A 22,178-nucleotide genomic window follows, 5' to 3' on the forward strand; every position below is an offset into this window, starting at 1 on the left:
TATCCTCAGGACCCATCATAGTATGTGGCACATAGCAGGTTCTCAATATTTATTGCAAGGAAATGAGCAGAAAAGGTACCGGAAGGCATTTCAGAAGAGGTAAAGAGCAGTGGCTGGGGACTTCCCTGGCAGCCTAGTGGTTAAGACTCCATGCTTCCAATACAGGGGCACAGGTTGGATCTCTAGTCAGGTAACTAAGATCCCACATGCCACACGGTATAGTCAAGAAAAAAGGGAGAGAGAGAAGGTGAGCAGTGGCTACAGCAAGAATGAACAGGGTGTTTCTGGACCGGTTCACCGAAGACAGGGTGTGAGGAGGATGGCGGTGGGAGATCAGACAGGACAGGTAGGTGGGGGCTGGATTGTGGGAGGTCTTCCATTCCACCACGAGGAGCCTGAACTAGGTCTGGTAGGTAATGCGGATCCATGTGGGCAGGGGAGTGATGTGAGGTAACAGGTCTGAGGGTGGTGACTCTGGGAACAGGGTGCAGGAATGGATTGGGGGAGGGGATGGGAGAATGGGAGGCCAGTCAGAGTCTACTGCCATAGTCCGAGGGACAGGACAGAAGGTCTGACCTCAAGGGGTAATGAGGAATAGGAGATCCACGCAAGAGACATAAAAAGATAGGCCTCAGAGCCTGGCTGCAGGTGGAGACTGATATGGGGCTGAGTCAAATATGAGCCCAAGGGATTGAACCTCAGCAGCAGGAAGAACAATGAAACTATAAACGGAAATAGAAACCGGGTGCGTGGACACACAGTCACATCCATGAATGACTCTTACACATGATGCACAAGGGGGACACCCACAGGTGGTCAGTGCAGCCTTAGGGAGAGCTTAGGGTTAGGCTTTAGAGAGGACCACCCTTAAAGTTACACCTAGACAAGCAGCATCCTGAAGACTGGCAGCATTGTTTTCACTTCCAAACAAATCCTTAAGAAGGAGCAAGCAGTGATGATCGTTTCAGACTAAAACCTTTGGGGGTTTCTTGTCTGTCTGTTTGTCTTAAGGTCAAACCTACTAAAGCTGTCCCTGTTCCCAATATTATCCCCCCCAAAAAAAGAACTTTGCAATCACTGTGCTTCCTAGGAGCCAACCAAAACCTCTTCTGCTGCTTTTAAAGGTCACAGCGGCTCACCAGCAAATTCCACCCGTCCCTTCAGCCCATCCTCCTACCTCTTCCTGTCAGCTCTCAGTGATGACCAGCCAACACTTCCTGCCTGAAATATACGTGAGTCTGGGACAAACTTCACACCTGGCTTTTCCAGATACCCATCTTCTGTGGGGTTTGCACACTGGAAGCCTCCTGAAGTAGTGATTATATGATGTGTTTTTTGTTTGCTTGTTGTTGTTGTTTGTTTGCAATTGTGTTATATGTTGTTGGTAACTCCTGGGTCCCCCAACCGAAAGAGGAAGTGTGCTAAGCCATAGAGAACACTGGTTCTGGATTCAAATTCTGCTTCCGCCCTCACAAGTGCTGGGTGACCTTGGGCGTTTACCTAACCTCTCTGATCCTTGATTTCCTCAGCTTAAAATGGAGGCCTTCCTCACAGCCTGGCTGTGAGACTTCAAGGAGGAAACACTGGAGAACGTACCTAGCACAGGGCTTGGCACACGGTCTGCCTTCACACAGTGGCTGAAGATTTTTCTGCAGGAGCATTTGCTCAGCAGGTACAGGGAATGGAGTGGAATGGAACAACTGACATTCAGTTGTCAGTGTTTCCAGGTGAATAAGCCCACAGCATAGCCCTTCCCCACAGAGTCTATTTTCCAGCCATTTCTCCAGCCCCAGGCTCCTGTCTTCTGCTGACCTGCTACCATCTGCCTCCAGTCTCAGGTCCCACTGCCTCTTCTGATCCTGGGATAGGGTGGGGAGTGAGGAGGCGAGGGCAGGGGTTCACCGACAAGCCAGGGCGGGGGCTTACCTGGGGCCGAGGGTGCCCAGTGACGAGGCACTGCAGCACGAGGGTGTCCCCCTCCCGGATGGTGTAGACGCGCTCACTGATGTTGTCCTCTTTCACCACGCACGCCTGGCCCGCGTGTACGATCTGAGCCTGGGCTGGAGCTGGCGGGAGACGGGGAGGTTTAGACAGGAGGCTCGGAGGTCAGAGGAGGTCTACGGCTCCCTCCTGAGTGTCTCACCCAGAACTCCCCAGCATATCCCTCAGAGGCCTCATCCCGTTAAGCTCCTCCTGGGGCCCTTAGGCCAGAATTAGAAAGGTCAAGGACTCAGGAAAGGGGCAATTCCTCCCCATCCCACTGCTCTTGCAAGAGATCTGTACTCTTTGGGGCTTCCCTGGTGGTCCAGTGGCTTAGACTCCACGCTCCCACTACAGGGGACTGGGGTTTGATCCCTGGTCGGGGAACTAGATCCCCCATGCCGCAGGTAAGAGTCCACGTGCTGCAACGAAGATGGAAGATCCCGTGGGCTGCAACTAAGACCCAGCGCAGTCAAAAAATAAATAAAAATATTTTAAAAAGAGAGAGGTGCTCTTCAACGAGCCAAGGATTGTGAGGAGGCTTGGTAATCTGTGCAAATTGGTTATCACTCAATGAGCATCATGTCTTAGACCCCAGTTGTGGAGGCTGCTCTCCACATCTGGCAGGTGCCTCCACTCCCAGCTTTGGTGTCAGCTGTTAGGCACACAGAGCTCACCTGCCCCAAGGAACTGCCTTCAGACAGTGAGCACTGCCTGGACTAAACATGCCTAGGAGGTCACCCCTTGTCCAACATCCCCCCACACACATACACACACATGCACACACCAGTGACCTGATGGACATGATGCAAAAGCCCAGTGGCCTTCCCTCAAGTGGGGTGACTATGGTTCCGTTCACGCCCCAAAGCCCTTCTGCCCCCACGCCTGGGAACTGGCTGAGACTAAGTCAACTAAACCGCATTGTCACCCAGCTGTTTCCCTCATCCCCTTTCAGTTTGTCCTGGGAGCACTTTCTCAGCAAATCACTTGCCTGAACTCACTCCCACCAACAACTCCAGGCTCAACTTTCAGTGAACCTGACCAAGATATCCCCCAGCCCCACAGACTGCACATCACTCCCCTCACCCAAAGGCCTGTTATCGTTCCCTCGTTGCTCGCAAAACCTAGGCCAGCCTCCTCTCCAAGGGACAGAAGTCTTCACCGGGGAAACTGGAAGTTCTCCTAAGACTATATGTCCTCCTTGACCCTCTCACAGTGCCTGGAGGCTGGGGGCTGGCCAGGGCTGGGGGACCAAAGCTAGGATATGGCTGGGGGATCAAAGGGAAAATGATGGAACCGGAGAAGTTCACAGCCCTCCTTTGGTGTCTTAGCCCTGCTGTCCTGAAAGCAAACCAGCCCCCAGCCCACCAGTACTTGGGCTCTGGGAAAGAGGGCAAGACCTCAAGTTCAAACATGTCTGCTCACAGATGAGGGTGGACGAGGTGGAGGTAGGAGAGCTAATTCAGGGTACAAGGGACACAATAGGGTGAAAACTTGAGTCCTTGCCCTAAAGAGGCACAGGGAGATAAAACCTGTTCATACAATGTGTAACGTCCTCCAGCAAGCATTCCGTGATTGACCTACCTCCTCCCTGCTTCCGCATCCATCACTTTTCCAGCACAACAACAAAGCATCAGTCTGTTTGACTATCAAATTCAGGATTCTCATCTTTCTTCCTACCCAACCATGAGCTTACATTGGTATCCCCAGCCTTGAATACAGCAGGTACTCAGTGAACACTGAATGAATGAATGTATAGGAATATTCCATGGTGAAGGTGCTAAGCATTGTAAAAGAGGAAAGAAAGCCCCAGGAGGTCAGGGGAGAAAGACATCACTGCTGGAGGAAGAATCACAGAAGACTGTGGAAGAGGTAGATTTTGAACCAGTCTTCAAGGAATAGGGGGGCTTCCTGCAGGTTGACAGGGCAGTCTAATTTTCCATATTCAGTTCAGTTCAGTTCAGTCGCTCAGTCGTGTCCGACTCTTTGCGACCCCATGAATCACAGCATGCCAGGAAAAACACTAGTGACCTCTGGACCTTCATTTTCTCACCTCTAAGATGAGAGAATGCTACCAACCCTGACAACTCACAAGGGTAGAAGTGATGATACGCGCAAGGTAAGTCGCTTCAGTCACGTCTGACTCTTCGCGACCCTATGGACTGCAGTCAGGCTCCTCTGCCCATGGACTTCTCCAGGCAAGAATACTGGAGTGGGTTGCCATGCCCTCCTCCAGGGGATCTTCCTGACCCAGGGATCAAACCCACATCTCTTACATCTCCTGCACTAGGCAGGTGGGTTCTTTACCACTAGCTTCACCTGGGAAGCCCTCAGGAGTAATGATAACACAGGATAAATGAGAAGTGCTTAGTAGAACTCTGATGTGTTCTTACTGTCGTCACAAGTAGTACCTTAATTAACAGAGTCTCTCCAACCAACAGTGACAGGACAGTCGTGAACTAACAACAGAGATAGATCCACAGAGGCAGCCTGGCCATAGGTCAAGTAGCTTGCGGAGGGCGGGGCCGGCGAGGGCGCAACCACTGGGAGTGACCTAGGTTGGGTTTAACCACGAGAGTCTCTGCAAACAGCAGCAGGTTCTGCAAACAGTGGCAGCTGCCACCAACCCAGAGTCTGAGTGTCCAGTCTGGCTGCCCTGGAGGAATGAGCCTAGGCTAGTGGTCAGGAGACAAGCTGTGTGACTTGGGGCAAGTCAGACCGCAAGGACCTCAGTTTCCCCACCTGTAGGAGGTGCGTGTACTAGATAACTTCTGACATCTTTTTTCAATTCATACTTTCTATGAATTTTATCAATAGCACGTAGTCCCTGTGTGAGGTGCACCCTGGAATCTGGGGAACAAGTGTGAAACTGTCACCCCTTGAAATGGAAATGTATTGGAAGAGATAGCCATCTGTGGCCAAGGTCCTCAGGAAATCTCATCAGGAAACAACCCACCAATGTATGATGTGTGTGCCAGTTGCTGGTAAGACCAGAGGCTGCCTGGATGTCTGCAAGTGGCCTGGGGTGCCTCTCAACAAGGAAGACATCGATTTAACAGGCTCCAGTGGAAGATAAGCTGTAATCTTGGACAGTGTGGCTTGCCCATAGCCAGGCAGTGTTGTAATGACAGATGCTTTGGTGACTGATAAGGAATTCTGAAAGTGAGTTAGAGAGCTGAACTTCCTCAGGGCCTGGACAGCACAAGCGGGAAAAGATGGGGCCTGACCTGCAGACACAAGCCTTCTGACTAACTGACAGGTTCGCTTCCTCATGGGCCATGGGGCTATGAGTTGGCATCATGGATGATGACACAATGAAGATTACCCAACTTCCTTTAATGACATTAACCACGAAGACTATCCAACTCAAAATGGTAGAACCTCTTTGGAAGAGATTCTGGCAGCACCTACACAGGCTAAAGACTACTGCGGAAGCTGAAGCTCCAATACTTTGGCGACCTGATACAAAGAGCCAACTTACTGGAAAAGACCCTGATGCTGGGAAAGATTGAGGGTAAGAGGAGAAGGGGGTGATAGAGGATGAGATGGTTGGATGGCATCACTGACTCAGTGACATGAGTTTGAGCAAACTTTGGGAAATAGTGAAGGATAGGGAAGCCTGGTGTGCTGCCATTCATGGTATTGCAACGAGTCAGATACAACAGAGCAACTGAACAAACAAAACTCAGGTTAAACAAGCATATACCCCGTGACACAGGAATCCCAGTTCTGGGTATGTACCCACCTCATGCGACGAGTTGACTCACTGGAAAAGACTCTGATGCTGGGAAAGGTTGGGGGCAGGAGGAGAAGGGGACGACGGAGAATGAGATGGCTGAATGGCATCACCAACTTTGTGGACATGAGTTTGAGTGAACTCTGGGATTTGGTGATGGACAGGGAGGCCTGGCATGCTGTGATTCATGGGGTCGCGGAGAGTCGGACACAACTGAGCGACTGGACTGAACTGCACTGAACTGAACCCATTAGAAATTAGTGCCTATGACAACCAAACAAAAGGTCCAAGAATATTCACAACAGCTTTATTCATTACAACTAAAGACAAGAAACAACCCCCATGTCCATCAAGAGCAACAAGGGTAAATTAATTCTCACATATTCATACAATGGAATATTACACAGAAGTGAAAAAGAACTACGGGTAGACACAACAATGCTGCTGAATCTCACAGCACAATTTGAGTGAAAAGAACTCAGACATAAAAGAGGAAACAGTGTATGGCTTCATATATTTAAAATTCAGAACTAAAAAAACCAATCTTATAGTAACAGAGGTCTAAGCCATGGTTGCCCTTGGGTGGAGGTGAGGGATTATTTTCCAAGCAGGTACAAGAGAAGCTTCTGGGGAGGAGATGGGATCCCATCTAATGAGACGGAAATATTCATAGCCCTAATCTGAGTGGTTGTTATAAGGGTGGATGCACATGTAAAAAGGCACCAAGGTATTTGCTCAAGATTTTACTGTATCACTTTTATTAGATAAAGAAAGAGCATCCACCCACCTCCCTTTGATGACATTGTCCACTGAGGTAATCCAGTTTCCTCAATCACCCTCTCCCTTTATTCTAAATCCTTCTTGATGAGCCGCTTCCCATGACTGACTTCTTCCCAGTGTAGATGTTCCTTCTGGAGCAAGTGCTGGCTAGTTGCAAGGCACCCAAGACCCCTTGGGCTTCCCAGGTGGTGCTAGTGGTAAAGCACTCAAATGCCAATTCAGGAGACATCAGAGACACAGGTTCCATCCCTGGGTTGGGAAAACCCCCTGGAGGAGGAAATGACAACCCACTCCAGTATTCTTGCCTGGAGAATCCCATGGGCAGAGGAACCTGGAGGGCTACAGTCTATGGGGTCACAAAGTATAGGACACGGCTCAAGCGACTAAGCACATGCACACACACATAGGCCCCCTTGGCCTAGGCATTCCAATTTGCCCATCACCCCCACTGTTTCATTAACATGAGTCAGCCTCCCAACTCCGTTTACCCCCAGAATGGCTAGAACTATGTTTCTGACCCTAAACCAACAGAGATCCCACCAAGTTACAGTCCCCCCCCAAAAGAGGTTGTGTCCCACTGAGTCTCAGCCTCTCGCTCCACACACTCCAGGACGGCACTGCCAGCAAACAGCATCTTCTCATTCCAAAGGCAACCAGGCCAGGGCCTGAGTCAAGAGGCACCATGACATAATCCCTTCATTCAGTCTATCAAACGACAAGTGCTTCCAGCCGGCCGCTGTGCTGGATGCTCAAGAGACTATCATGAAAAGCAAACAAGGACCAGCTCTGAAAGAGCACTCTTGGGGAGACGGATGGCAAAGAAGGAAACAGAAATGAACAGGATGGTTTCAGAGTGTGGTTATTGCTAGGACGACCCTGAAGCGGGGGGTCGGGGTGGAGTCGTGACGAAAGAAATTGGGCAGAGGAGGGATCTGCTGGAGAGACAGGGAAGGAGCAGACAACCCGGGGCTCATTTCTGGCTCTGCTACCCTCTAGCTGGGTGACACTGGGTAAGTTACTTCACCTCTCTGAGCCTCAGCCTCAGGAGCAAGAGATGGGAACAATAACTCCTTCTTTCAGGGCTGGTGTGAGGGTTAAATACAATACATGTAAAATACCTGGCCAAACAGTATGTGTTTCTTTTTAGTGCAACTGGTCTTAGTTGCAGCACTCAGGATCTTCAATCCTCGCTGTGGCATCCAGGATCTTTAGTTGGAGCGTGTGAACGATTGGTGACGGCATGTGGCTTCCAGCTCCCTGACCAGGGATCAAACCTGAGGGCCCTGCATTGGGAGTGCAGAGCCTTAGCCACTGGACCACCAGGGAAATCCCAAACAGTATATGTTCTGTCAAGAAGTGACAGCTCTTGAGATGATTAAACAGGACCAAGAGATGGGGACAGGAGACCACCCTCTGTGGCCCGCGCTATATCCCAGAGGTGGAGGAACTCAAAGCAGACACTAAACCATTAGGGATGTTTCACGAATTTGTTCAAAATTCATGTTGAGGGTTGTGAAGGACTTTAGGGGGTCAGAAAACCAGAGGGGAAGGATGGAGCCCTTTTACACACTCAACTTTCAGAAAGTTAAGACTTTCAGCAAGTTATCCTGGCCTTAGTTTTCTCATTTGTAAAATGGGGTTGTGGAAAGGAATAAGTAAGTAAACTCAGGTGAAGTGTTTAAAACTGTCTGGTTCACAGCAAGCCCCCAAGCACACCAGCCAGCGTTATTATTCTGTATATGATCTGCACTCCTCTCAAAACGCCATCTCCCCAGGGCCTGCAAGGGCTTTGCATGAAAGGACGCTGCCTTATCTACCACAGATGGCGAGGCCTGATACATTCCTGGGGTCCACTGTATATCTGCAGGCTCCTGGCCTTATTTCCAACAGCCAGAAAAGGTATTATTTCTAAAGTCCTATTTAGCCTCCTTTGGTAGGGAAGGAGACTGAGGCCTGGAGAAGGGAGCACTCTTTCCACTCATGGATACAGGCACTAGCAGAGCTGGAGCTCGAACCCAGGCTTTCTGTCTGCTAGCCTGGAACTCAGTTCACTGCCCTCCACGGACCTCCCCGGCCCCCTCCCTTGTGTCACCCTGTGGGGGACTGGTGGGGAGCCCTTTGCAATGCAGATTCCCAGGCCCAGTGCAGAACCACCTGCCTGACTCTTCAGAGTCCACATTTGTAACAAGCTCCCTGGGAATTTCAGAGGTACTGCTGGATTTGTTTATCTCTGACACCACCCTAGTGGACAGAAACTAGGACAAGATTTTGGAACATTTCCCTGCTTTTGATCTAGGAGACTTTTGCTACAATATTTCACTCTTCCAAGCTTTATCAACAAATCCCCCCAGGAAAAGAAAAAACAGTGTCTCCTAACCTGGGTGCCACATGAGGCTCACGGAGCCCATCACTAGATAAGGATGCTGTACCTTCTCTCTCCCTCTGAGTCACAGCACAAAAGAGCATAATCTTAAAGGCTCTGAAAAGGCCTGCAGTAAACACGGTGGCTCAGCGGTAAAGAACCTGCCTGCAAAACAGGAGCTGCAGGAGACGCAGGTTCGATTCCTGGGTCTGGAAGATCCCCAACCCACTCCAGTATTCTTGCCTGAAGAATCCCATGGACAGAGGAGGCTGGCGGGCTTCAGTCCACAGGGTCGCCGGATCGGACCTGACTGAAGCAACTGAGCATGCGGGCACGCACGCAAACACGTCCACATAACTTGGTTTATTCCAGTGCTCTCCATTTGACCATAAAGCCCTTTCTTCACAGAGTGTAATGGCTATGGAGTCGAGGAACATGCCCCTCCCCAGGCCCTTGGCTGAGAAGAGCCAAGCGGCAGGAGGGCTCTCACCAATGGGGCAGCATGGTAAAGAGGACCGCTGAGCAGGAATGGCAAGTCCCTGGCAGGTGCTTCCAGCTCAGTCCTTCCTTCCTCCAAAAGTATACACCCCAAGACACAGTTGCAGGTAGGGACTGCCAGCACCAGAAGGCCCAGCGAGGAAGCCACCAATTCTCAAAGATTCGTTTTAAGGCAAATTCCAACTTGCCCCCTGGGCTCCTGAAGAGAATTCTCACTGCAACCTGGAAGGGGAATTTCATCAAAGATCCCCATCCCATCCCCCATGGGAGAATTTCCTCCCTGGATGTTAGCCATGGGGGTCGGGGTTGGGCAGGGGGTCGGATGCTGGCCAAGTGCAGGAGGAGTCAACAGTAGGATGGGGGGCCAAACGAGGCTGACAGCAGTGGGAATTAAACCCCTTGATTAAAAGCCCCATCCATCGCTTTCCTTCAGTTTTCCTCTCCATCCTAAATTTTATTTATTTATTCTTCCCAAACTTTAAAGTGTTTATTTTGTATTGGGGTAAAGCCAATTGACAGTGTGTGTTAACAGTGAAGGGGCTCAGCCATACATATACACCTACCCTTTCTCCCCCAAACCTGCCTCCCATCCAGGCTGGCACATAATGTTGAACAGAGTTCCATGTGCTATACAATAGGTCTCTGATGGCTATCCATTTTAAATATAGCAGTATGTACATGACCTTCCCAAAGTCCCTAACTATCCCTTCCCCCCCACCCCCCGGCAACCATAAGTTCATTTTCTACTGAGGGGAGTAAGTCAGAGAAGGAAAAATATCACATGACATCCCTTATATGTGGAATCTAAAAAAAAAAATATATATGATACAAATGAATTTACCTATCCTAAATTTTAAAAGGCTAATCGTGACCGAGTGGGAGCTGGTGTCCTGCTCCCCACTCCTGATTTTCATGGAAAGTGTCTGCAGGCTGAAGGAAACTTCCAAACAGAGCAGAGTGAGGGGAGGACAAGAAGAAAAAAGAAAAGAAGCTGGTTCCACCCGCCCCGGTTCCGGGCAGCCAGGGCAAGCACCACCACCCTAACCACCTCTCAGAAGCATCACTGCGTGCTCCAGGCCAGGCGATACGGAAGTGGAATCTGTGCTCTATCAGATCGCCATTCAACAAACCCTCATAAGTGTGAGGTGCTGAGCTGGGTGCTGGCAAGAGCTACAACACCCAGACCCTGAACTGGGGAAGTGGACGGTCAAGGAGAGCTGGGATAAAGGCCTGCTGAGAGGCAGACAGGAAGCAAGGAGGGAGGGACTGCTGTGGGCTGGGGCTATGTCTCAGGTGTCCCCCATCACCGTCACATAACAATAACAGCATAACATGTACATAATAAGTTACTCTGGGCCGGCACTGTACCGAGTGTTTTATATCTATTGTTTACTGCTCATAACAAGCCTATTACTGTTCCCATTAATCAGATGAGGAAGCTGAGGCTTAGCAAGGGTAAGTAACTTGCCCAAGGGTGCCCTGCTGGTCTGGAGTCCATCTGACTCTCTGACATTTGTGCTAAGCCCTCCGCATCTCCAGTTTCCAAGTACCTGACACAGAGCTGGGGACCCGGGGCTCCAGGCATAGGTCAGAGTCTCCGCCTCACTTGTTGGGCTTGTCCCAGGGCGCATCCTTAGAAACTCTTCCCCCCTCATCCTCCCAGCTCCTGGTACCCACATGTTTATCGATCCCTTTTTGTATGTAATGCAAATGGACACTTAATAATTTAGCAGAGTTAACCGTGCTGAAATATTAACAGGCTTTTCCCTTTTAATTAGCTGCTCAGAGAATGGCGGCCGGGGTCTGAAATGAGGCTCTCAGGGCAGGCGCTTGGCTGGCTCCGCCTAGGCCTTGTGATGCTACATGATGCCACGTACCTTTCCGATGGACCACGGGTCATCGAACAAGGACCTTGCAGGGAAATTAACCTTGTGCACTGTGCTCTCCACAGTGAGGGTTCAGCTTGCCCTCTGCACAGACCTATGCAGAGCTGGCCAAAGCCTGGCCTCTGGGCTATTGGCCGGGGGGCAGGCCAGCTGGTTTCTCAGGAGTGCTGGGGTCTAGGGGAGGCTCCACTTCCATGCTGGGAAAACCAGTTTGAAGCCGTACCATCTCCTCTGGCCTCACTCAGTGCCTCTCATCTTGAGGGGAAGCATCATCTCCCCGGCCCTGTCCACTGCTGGTCACTCCCTCAGGACATTAGATATCGGTCCAGGATGCTTTCCTCTCCATCCTCCTTTTTGCTCCTTGGCCTCCCAACCCTTCAAACACACACACATCGCCTGCTCATCTGCACTGATTCCTGGATCCCTTCTGTAACAGTTCCTGAGCACCTATTGTCCTGCCCTCTGCTCTGGGATGCAGAGCCAATCAGGCGTGGCCCCGTTGCCCCGAAGAACCTCTGCCCTCCCCTTGCTACAGACTCTATCTGCTCTCAGCAACTCGGCTTTTTTGCTTATCAAAACCAAATCCACGTTCAGCCGACCTTCCCTTTGGCTGCAAAAATCCCTCCCCAATCTGACTGTACGTATCTCTGACCTCCGGGTCCAAGAGCACTGAGCGTGGAAAGCAGCCACAGCTGAAAGATCAGGGCACAGGCTGCCAGCCTGTCACCATGACGGAGCGTGAAGACAAGCGCTGCTCTCACAGTCAGAGGCAGGGCCTCACATGGCTAGAGTCCGCTATGATGCATAAGGCCTGGTTCTGTTTTCAAGACCTGATGCTGTCTGCAGAGCTTGCTGCTTCTGGCATAGCCTGGCACTCCTGACAACCCTCCTCTGCTGAAAGTGGCGGGCAGTCCAGCCACACCCCCATCCCTTGGAAGGTTTGGCATCACTGCACCTACATCCTGGCTCCATCAGAAGGCACACAGGTTTCAAGAGTGCCAGGCTCTGCTCAGAATCTTCACTGAGTATCAGTGGAAGTCTAGTCTGCACAAGACTAATGAACTCTAGAATGTCAGGACAGGTCACCGAGAAGGCCCTCTAAGTGAGGGCTCTGAGGTCCCCTGGGGAAACTATAAAAAGACGTTCTCTCTGTGGGCAGGGAGATCAATTCTCAACAATGAGATGCAGGGATGGAGGAGCCTGGTGGGCTGCTGTCTATGGGGTCACACAAAGTCGGACATGACTGATGTGACTTAGCAGCAGCAGTAGGGCAGTTCTGGGATTCCCAGGTGGTGCTACTGGTAAAGAACCTGCCTGCCAATGCAGGAGATGTAAGAGATGTGGGTTCGATCCCTGGGTCAGGAAGATCTCCTGGAGGAGGGCTTGGCAACACACTCCAGTATTATTGCCTGGAGAATTCCATGGACAGAAGAGCCTGGCGGGCTACAGTCCACGGGGTCACGCAGAGCTGGACTGAAGAGAGTTAACGCAGCACAGCACACAGGGCGATTCTAACCAGTGTAGGCAGGACACTCAGGGAAGAGAGGGCAGAAAGGCACATACTACAAGTCAGGCGTTGCTTGAGCTGAGGCTGTAAATGTAAGTCTGAGGGACTGCCTACAACCTTGGGCAAGCTACTTGACTTCTTGAGGCCTCAGTCCCTTCATCTGCAAAATGGGCATAATATTATATCTCAGGTCTGGCAGAAGTAACTTCTAGGTTGTGAGGAGTAAACAAGACAACGTGGATACAGAGCATAACCACCGGTAAGTAGTAACTGCTCAGTAAATTTCAGTTCCCTTTCCATTTGATCACAGGGCCTGGGACCCTGTTCCAAGGGCCTGCAAGAGGAAAATGTAAAACTGAATGAAGAGGTCTACGTTGGGGGGATGCCAAGAGCCAGAACATCAATGTGGACTGAGTGAGGACTTCCCTGGTGGCGCAGGGGATGAGAATCCGCCTGCCAATGCAGAGGCCACGGTTTCGATCCCTGGTCTGGGAAGATTCTACATGCCAGGGAGAAACCATCCTGCATACCACAACCACTGACCCTGAGTGCCTAGAGCCTGTGTTCCACAGCAAGAGGAGTCGCTGAACGGGAAGCCCACGTTCCACAGCCAAGAGTAGCCCACAATCACCGCAACTAGAGAAAAACCACGCAAAGCAACGAAGATCAAGCGCAGCCAAAAATAAATAAAATCATATTTTTAAAATGTGGACTGAAAGAGCTCATCACTGGGAGGAAGGCTCTCCCCAGGAGGATGGCGAGAAAGAGAGGCTACCACCCAACAGGGTAGAGAATGGTTGCAGGCCCCAGGACCTGAGCTTGACTAGCCCAGGGACGTGGGACTGGTGGACATGGTATTTCTCCAGGGGTCTCGCTATTCAAGCCCACCAAGGTCTGCAGTCCTAGAGACCCCATCACCGCAGTTCACTTGGCCTTGGGTCCTGGCAGTGGGCCAAATTCTGGATATGACCACACTCCCACCTGACAAACCCTAGCGCTTGAACTGAGTCCATGGGAGGGGCAGGGCTGGAGTAGATACAGGGGTTCTCCTTCAGGCTGTTGCAATAATTGCTGTGTGACCTGGGGCAAATCATTTAACTCTGTGGTCTCCAGCCCCAGCTCCCTGCCTGTATAATGGACATAAGAATGCTGCCTATTGAAAGTATTAAATACAATAAGAATGGAATCCACCAAGCACAGCACACGCTCTAGACGTATAGAGAGAAGGGAGCAGAATAAAACCACACTCATACCTCGGAGTGTGTCCACCATGAGAAGGTCCCCCTAGTCTGAGAGCTGCAGCTTCAGTCGTGGAGCCTGACAGGCCCCTGAGAGACCCTGTTCATTGGAGCCCGTGGCTCAGTCACCAGGGCTCCAGCGTACCTGTGACCAGTACTAGGGACAGGCACGTCCTGGGTGGGACCGGAGATGCATTGCCAGGTCCAGGTTCCCAACTCAGAATGCAGAGCCTGGGCTGCCCCAGGGTCAGGGCATGGAGGAGGCGGCAGCTCTGCTAAAGCAAAGAACCCCCAAAGCCCACTCTGACCCAAAAAGCCCAATGGCTTCCTCCCACCCCACAACCTGAGACCCAAGTCTGAAGCACAGGGCACAGCTTGCAGCCTGACACAGGCCTGGCTTTGGGAGCCGAGGGAGACAAAGGGACTTGAGGCAGTGGATGGGGGCTGAAGTTAGCATCTGAGGCCCTGGATGCTCAGAAAGGGTGGGATGGTGGTGAGCGGGCACAAGTTCTTTCCATCCCAACCTGCAAGGACAGGCTGGAAGCTCCACTCCAGCACTTGACATGACTAAACCCCCCAGTTCACCATATAAAACAGAAGCCAATAATATTAGATGCATCGTGTCTTATTAAGTGAGATGACATATCAGAAAGTGCCATGTAAACTGTAAAGTTCTGTGCAGATCAGGTCTTATTATTATTAGGTGTTGAAAAGACCCAAAGAAGCAGGCCATAATGCACCTATGACACCAGTGAAAATAAATTAAAATGATAAAAATCCACCGTGGCTGGCCTCTGCACAAGCCTGGCTCAAACTTTTTTTAACACAGCCTGGCAGTGCAAAAGGAGAACCATAAAACTGTTCCTATCTTATGACCTATTAGACAATCTCACTTTGGGGAATAGGCCCCAAGGAAATAATTTAAAAGGAAAAAGTAATTCACATAAGGATATTCACGGCAGAGCTCTTTAGAAGAAGAAGAAATTGGCATCTGCCCAAATGCCCAGCACTGGAGAAACGGTGACCAAACTCCAGCACATCGATGCAGGGGGTGCCCTGTGGCCATTAAGCTGACAGGTCTGAGGGCTCAGTCAATACCAGGAGACGTGTGAAGGAGATAAAGTCGTCCGAGAGTGCAGAGTGGACCGCTGTTTACTGCTATGTAAAAATATATTGACAGGTATGGGCAGGGAATTTAGAATGAATGGCTCATGTTTGATGATCATTGGATTCCTTTTCTTTTCCTATGAAGTTGTTTAAGTGGATAATAATAACAGTAACAACTCTGAAAGCAAAATCAATCTTGCAGCTCAAGAGCAGGTGGGGCATTAGACCCCAGGACAGGAGGGCAGGGGAGGGAAAGACAGTGTTTCTGGAGAAAGGGAAACACTGTCTTTCTGGAGAGCTTACCACCTCCACTCTGGTGGGGGTAGCACTCTGAGCCCCCACTCCCACCCCAGGCCACTGTGGGTTCCTGGGCATCATCCTACCCGGCTTTGGGGTGAAATTATGGGTGTCACAACCTGACAGCTTGAAACCTCTTCATGCAGCCCTTGCAAAGTTCCTCTGGGCTTGATCTTCACCCCAGCTAAGGAGGAGGGAAGAGGATTAGCTTTGAAGGCTTAAAAACCAAGGAGCAAAGATGTAAGGGCCTGATTAACTTTATGCCTCTCTCCACATCCAATGACATCAGGGGGACAGCACTTAGTGCCCCCCAGCAACCCCAAGGCCTGGGAGCCAGTCCTCACCCCCATCTTGAAAACACACCATCAGCCAGAAACCTGAGACTCAGGGCTACCATGGTGGTCCGGTGGCTAGGACTCTAAGCTCCCAATGCAGGGGGCCCCAGTTCGATCCCTGGTTGGGAGCTAGATCCCACGTGCCACAACTAAAGATCCCACGTGCCACCATGAAGACTGAAGATCCTGCCTGCCGCAAATAAGACCCAGCACAGCCAAATAAGTAAATTTTAAAAAAATAATAAAGTTTTAAAAAAGAAAGAAACCTGGGAGTCATCCCTGACTTCTCTCCTCCCACACCCTACGTCCGAGCCACCAGCTCAATCTTCAGAACTGATCCTGAACCCAACCCCTGGAATACCAACCTGGACTGAGCCAGCACCACCATCCCCTGCCTGGATTTTTATAACAGAGAGGTTGACTCTGCTTCCTTCCTTGCCTGGTACAGTCTGTTCTCCACAAGCAGCCAGAAAGATCTCCTTACACTAAGTCTGATCCCATCTCGCCTCTGCTCAAACCCAACCATGACTCCCGTCTCACTTCACATCAAAGCCACAGCTTTTTCCATAGCCTGCTATGCCCCGCGTCTGCTCCAACCCACCCTTGTATCATACTCCTCACTACCGCAGTCACACTGCTCTTTGCTGTTCTTCAAGCAGACCAAGCCCACTTCTGCCTCAATGACCTTTGCACTTGAAGCTCTGTTACTAGACTGCTCTTCCCTAGATTTCCAGAACTACCCCATCACTTCCTTCAGCTCTTTTATGAGCGAGGTCTACCCTGACCACCCTTTTTAAGTCAGCATTCCTGCCCCCACAGCCATCACTCTTGGTCGCCTTCCCTGCTTTGTGGGTTCTTCATATGACCCGTCAACACTGGCAGATTAGTCACTGTTCATTCTCTTGTGTCCCTTTTGAAGGACAACACCCCTGGGAGGGAAAGCAGGTTAAATTCCTGCTTTAACAACGGGATGAATAATCTTGTTTTTTTTCCAGGAGTCAATTCTAGAAGCATAAAGTTTGGGAACATATTTTCTTTACATCAGGTATATTTATAAATCAAGAAATGTAATACCTGCCACCCCCCCACGCTTAAGTATTCTGATTATTTTTTTTCCTTCCATCACGGAAGGGTTTCTCTCCTTTTTTGGCTAAAATTTTAGAAACCACATAAGTGGCATGCACCGTAGGATCTGATTATAATGCTGAGCCTCTGAACAACTTGTAAATGACTTGGAACCCAGTCGGTTGGGGGAAAAAAGTGAAGGATCTGTGGATGGGGGAGGCCAATTGGCCTAAAGTTCAATCACAGCTAGGAACAGAAAAGTCATTGCCATTAGGAGGCTCCTAGGGGCGAAGGACGGGGGGAGGGGGAAGCTGCCTCTTAGGAGGAAAGCGAGGTCTGGAATGGGCAGCCATGTGGGTGGCGGTAAAGGTGCAAAACACAGCTGTCTCCCAAGGCACAAAGTAGCTCAGAGAGGACATCCTTGCTGTAAAGATCCCCAGGAGGGAGATGGGAGGAGGGCTGGAATCCTGCCACTCTTTCTCCAGGGCCAGGGTCTTGCTCCCTCTTTCCCCCAGCACTGTGTCACACACCTGTATGTAGAGCCTCACATGTCCCCTCCCTGGTGGCAGATCTGTGACTCACCAAGCAGGCCTGAGCAGGCTGGGACGCTGCAGTCACTCACTTAGCAGGGCCTCCTCTGAACAGCCCAGGCTCTGGGCCCAGAATGGCTTTCCACACCTTTCCCCATTTCTTCTTCACTGCATCCCCCTGAGGAGCACGCTATTATCCTCATTGGCTTGTGCATGGGGGAAACTGAGGTGCCGTTATAACTGCTGTGCCCAAGACCACACAGCCAATGAGTGGCTGAGGCTGGACTTGAACCCAGTTCTACTGCAGAACCCTCTGCTATACGCCTTCAGGCCACACTGCGTCCCTACACTCCCACCTGAGCGAGCGAGATGATTATTCATCGACTTTGATATATTTAGTTGCATGCTTCTGAAATTAGACCTTGGTGGTGTCAGGGAGCCTGGCGAGTCATGTGCGACAGCTGACCTCAGAGCTGCGAGTCACTGACACCTCGGTGTGAAGAACTTCTCCACTTACTCTCCTCCCCGGGGCACTGAGGAATGAGGGAAAGAGACGGTGGAGGATAGGGGTTGGGGGGTGGAGGCAGGGAACTGCAGGACCACGTGGCTGACCCTTCCCAGAATCCTCCTCTCTGGTTGCCATGGAGCTACCTCTGCAGAGGACCGGACCCTGGTGGGGATGAGAAGGCAAGGTGCAGTCAAAGAAAGTGATCCAGAGAAAGGGAGCTAGCCTGTTTGTGGAGTCCCGTGGAACAAGTCGGGACGGGGGGGCGGCTGCAGAGACATCAGTCCTAAGGCCCTCAGTCATTAGGGCCACTCTCAGGAGGAAAGGAGACGTCGTTCCCAGGAGAAACTGAAAACACTGAGCAGGAATGGGTGACGGAGGTGGCAGAAGAGTGCGGAAGATTGAGGAGAATGAGGGGCAGGAGAAAGCTGGGACCCTGCAAAAACTGGGTGCTTGCCAGTGCCCGGCAAGTAGTTGGTACTTAATAAATATCAGCCAGAGCTATCGTTATCAGAGGTGCTCAAAAGAGACTTCCTAGGTTGGGACACCAGTGAGCTTCGGTCTACTCAGTCCAGGAATGAAACATGAGCACTGCACCAGGCAGACATGCTCAGGGCTCCAGCAATGAGGGGCTCTCTGCCCTGCCAGGGAACTCTCCAAGGTGCCAGCTCCCCTCCAGGCCTGAGCAGTTCTGTTCCTAGCTGGACGGCTGGGGAGGGCTTTAGGAGAATAAGAGTCCCCACCCCACCCCACCCTCAGCCACTCAACCCAGCTGGGGCCACTGGGTCCATGCGCCCAGCCCAGCCCCCACCCTGGCACAGGCACAGCGGGTGAGCGCACGCCTGGCACAGGCCCCAGTGCCTGGGAGAGAGGCTCCAAGCCGGCGGCTTTGTATTTTGTGAAAATCGAATCCACAACTGAGCTCTCCAGCCGAGCAGGGCCTGCTGGGAAGGCTGGCGGGTCTCTCTTCCCGTCCCCCCTTGCTGGGGCCCACCCTCCCCTCTGCAGCCCCCACCCCCAGGAACCACGGGGAGTGCCAGCTGCCACCCCAGCTTCCACAGGGGTGCCAAGGGGGGACAGCCCGGGGCCCAACTCTGGCCACCATGGCAGGGCTCGCCCCGCGCCCACCCTGACCCTCCTCCTGCTTGGAATAAATTGAAATACAAATCAGAGGGAAATGCTTCCCTCTGTTTGAACAAATTGCTATGGATTCCTCCCTGTCTCAGGTCAGGGCTTGCGATGGGGGATATTTTCACTCGCCGACTGCTAATAGACTCAGGAGAAGCTGCTGGATCGATGGAGGCCGGGAAAATTAGCCAGGAGCTTCGGGCCAGCCTCGGCCTGTCCCTGCCCCCACTCCAGGCCTCCTAGAAGGGGTGGCAGACAGTTATAATGCAGGCCAGACAGAGTGCTGGGCTGACGGCTCTAGGAGTCAAGGCAAGGACGACCAGGGGCTGCCAGGGGGACAGTGGGATAAAGGCAGATCCAGAGAATCCCCCAAAGCGGTCTGCAGTGCTCTCCACACACATGCATACAGGACTTCCTGCACATAAACCCACGTTCCTGTGTGTATGCCCACACATATGCATGCCTTCAGCACATGCATGCCCATGTGTATTTATATATGCATGAAAACACTGATGAAGTATACATGCCCAGGGGTGAGAGGGCTTGGGGAGTGCATTTCAGCGCCTGCTGAAGTTTCCAGTGAGAGCAGTTTATCTCCTGCCAATGGTTTTCCATACACAGATGGACAGACAGACACACACACACACACACACACTGATCTCTACCAGCAACCACAACTCCCCATCAGTCACTCCTTTCACCCCTCAGCCTGGCTCTGTAATTCTTCAGGGGGAGCCCAAAGGAGCCACTGCCTTCACTGGTCCCAGCTCCGATGAATGAGCTGGAGGAAACTGGGGGGTGCAGGCCACCCTTGCCTTGTGGGACAGCCCCACAGCCCCTGCTCCCTCAGCTCCCGAGAATGTGAGGGAGGCAATGAGCCAGACATGGGTGTCGGTGCTTCTGGCACTTTAGGGCATCCCTCAGTGCTGAGCTCTCCCAGCATTGCCCAAGGCCACTGTGCCAGTGGGCAACGCCAGGGGCCACAGCTGTACAGGGAGCTGGGGAGAGGCAGGAGGGGAGGGGAGGGCTTGCTGCAGCCTCTGAATGCCCCAGAAGGAGGTGGGGAGGCTTGGTCTGGGGAAAGTCTCTCAGGTCTCTTGCCCTTGGCATGTGAAGCTATGACACGCACACACACACTCCTCTCAGTAACCTACAGCCCAGACCTGACTTGGGAGATAGAAGTGGGAGAGAAGGCTGCATTCACTGGCAGGCAGAACTTGGAGCGACCTTTCACCTCTGACCACTGGTTTCAGTCTCTAAAAACTGACCAGCTCGGCTAGGTGATCTCTGCATCCGTTACCTCTGACTTTCCCCGATTTCTCAAGCTGGGCTGCCTGTTTGCTGTGATTTGAGAACTTCTCTTGCCCTCTCTCAGCCTCAGGTTTCTTTTCTGACAAATGATGACATTTGTTCTAAGTTTCCTCCTGGCTCTGATTCTACAGGCTGTGATTCTAGACCATCTCCTTGTGTTATGTTCTTAGCACCTAGAACAGTGTCTGGCACACAGGAGGTGCTCAGTAAACATCTGATTAATTAATTAGTTAATCGCAGGTCCCCGCTGGTAGTGGAAAGACAGAGGGAAATTCACAACAGGGCAGAGGTGTTGTTCTGATCCTGCCGCATAGGCCCCAGGACATCCAGGGAAGCAGGTGAGCCTGACCCACGCGAGAAGGTGTGATGCCTGGAGAGGGGAGTAGACAGAATGCAATCAGCCTTCTTACCCACACAGAATCCTGCCTGCAGAAAGAAGAGGCAGTCTTCTAGTCTCAGAGATCGTCCCTATCTCTTTCTTAATCTTGAATTCAGCAGATGGGAGGCTAATGGTCATGCCTCTGGTAGCATGCCCAAAGGACCTATAGACTCTTGAGTTTGTGCCCAGTGACCCTCCGCCCTACCCTCCCCCGCTATAAGGTCCCCTCAATCCTTCAGGGAGAGTCTGGATTCTATCAGGAAGGTCTTGGGGAAATCGACATGCTGGAGGTTCTGTTCCCAAGATCCTAGGAAGCAAATGAGCAACTCACGGAGCTCATGGCCACAGGGGAGAGTTTTCAGACTGGAATTGGAGATGATTCATACAGAAAACAAGTTCTAAGAACAAGGAGTTCAGCAAAGCAGGCTGGATCTGAAAAAGCAAGACTGATGGCTCAGCCAGGAGGTAGTACAGGCTGTAGGTGCCCCCTGCCAATTGTTGTCGTCCAGTTGCTCAGTCGTGTCTGACTCTTTGCTACCCCATGCACTGCAGCACACCAGGCTTCCCTGTCCTTCACCATCTCCCAGAGTTTGCTCAAACTCATGTCCATTGAGTCGGTGATGCCATCCAACCATCTTGTCCTCTGTCGTCCATATCTCCTCTTCTCCCGGATTCCTTCCCCTAACCATTGCAACGCACAATGGCCAGCACCTGCTTCTCTCTGCCCAAGGCCGCCTCTGGTCACTAGAGCTCACGCTGCCAGCGTGTGCAAGTGCAGTGGGCCGAGTGCCACCCCTTGGGGCAACCCTCCCAATGACAGATGGGAATTAGTGTATTCAGGCCCCAGCTCCCACATCCCCACGGTGGGATGACTCTTAAGTGTGTTTTACACAGTGTCCCAGAGGGCCCTGGCTTGACAACACACCTTCCATTGGTTGCTTTATGTCCCTGTCTCTCATCCCCATTCCTCTATCAGAGCTTCCTGGGCTCATCTTCCAAATAAACCACCCGCACTTGGCTCCCTGTCTCAGGATCGCTTCTGGGGAACTCAAGCTAAGACTATGAGTCCAAACCAATTATGACCATCATGGTGTACACTATTAAACCTCTCACATGGCCATACCCAGGGCTCTCATGTTGCTCAAGACACACACACAAACACACACCAAATACCCTACCACACTCCCTTACCTCCCTCCACCTCTTCCTTGGAAACCTCCTTTCCTGAATCCCAACACTTCAAGATCCAACTCAAGTGATCAACCAACCTGGATCACTGGAAAAAGGCTGGAAAGATGCTTGGTACTCCCAGGACAACCTTCTGGAAACAGTTACTGAGTTTCCATCAGCTAACATAAATAATGACTTTAAGATGGAACTTAGGCCATGTGACAGAGATGTGGGGCCTGGTGGAGATTGGTAGCAACCTCCAGCTCATCTACCAAGATGACTGCCTCCTCCACCCACAAGGAGCAGGGCCTCCTAGGGCCTCCCTGACACCCCATTAAAGGATTCTAACATCTAACCAGGAGGC

The 22,178-nt window shown here is 51.6% G+C and overlaps 1 protein-coding gene across 2 annotated transcripts in view; it reads right to left on the reverse strand.

Annotated features, from left to right (window-relative positions):
• Positions 1-22,178, reverse strand: part of MDGA1 (MAM domain containing glycosylphosphatidylinositol anchor 1) — a 58,899-nt gene that overhangs the window by 23,498 nt on the left and 13,223 nt on the right. For both annotated transcript variants that reach the window (XM_055407107.2, XM_055407106.2), the window contains exon 2: positions 1,927-2,066. In XM_055407107.2, coding sequence (XP_055263082.1) covers positions 1,927-2,066 — 140 coding nt within the window. The remainder of the gene's footprint in view (positions 1-1,926; positions 2,067-22,178) is intronic.

This window comes from Moschus berezovskii, chromosome 23, assembly GCF_049115385.1.
Source record: "Moschus berezovskii isolate FMDL1 chromosome 23, NW_MosBer_1.0, whole genome shotgun sequence".
Taxonomy (NCBI): domain Eukaryota; kingdom Metazoa; phylum Chordata; class Mammalia; order Artiodactyla; family Moschidae; genus Moschus; species Moschus berezovskii.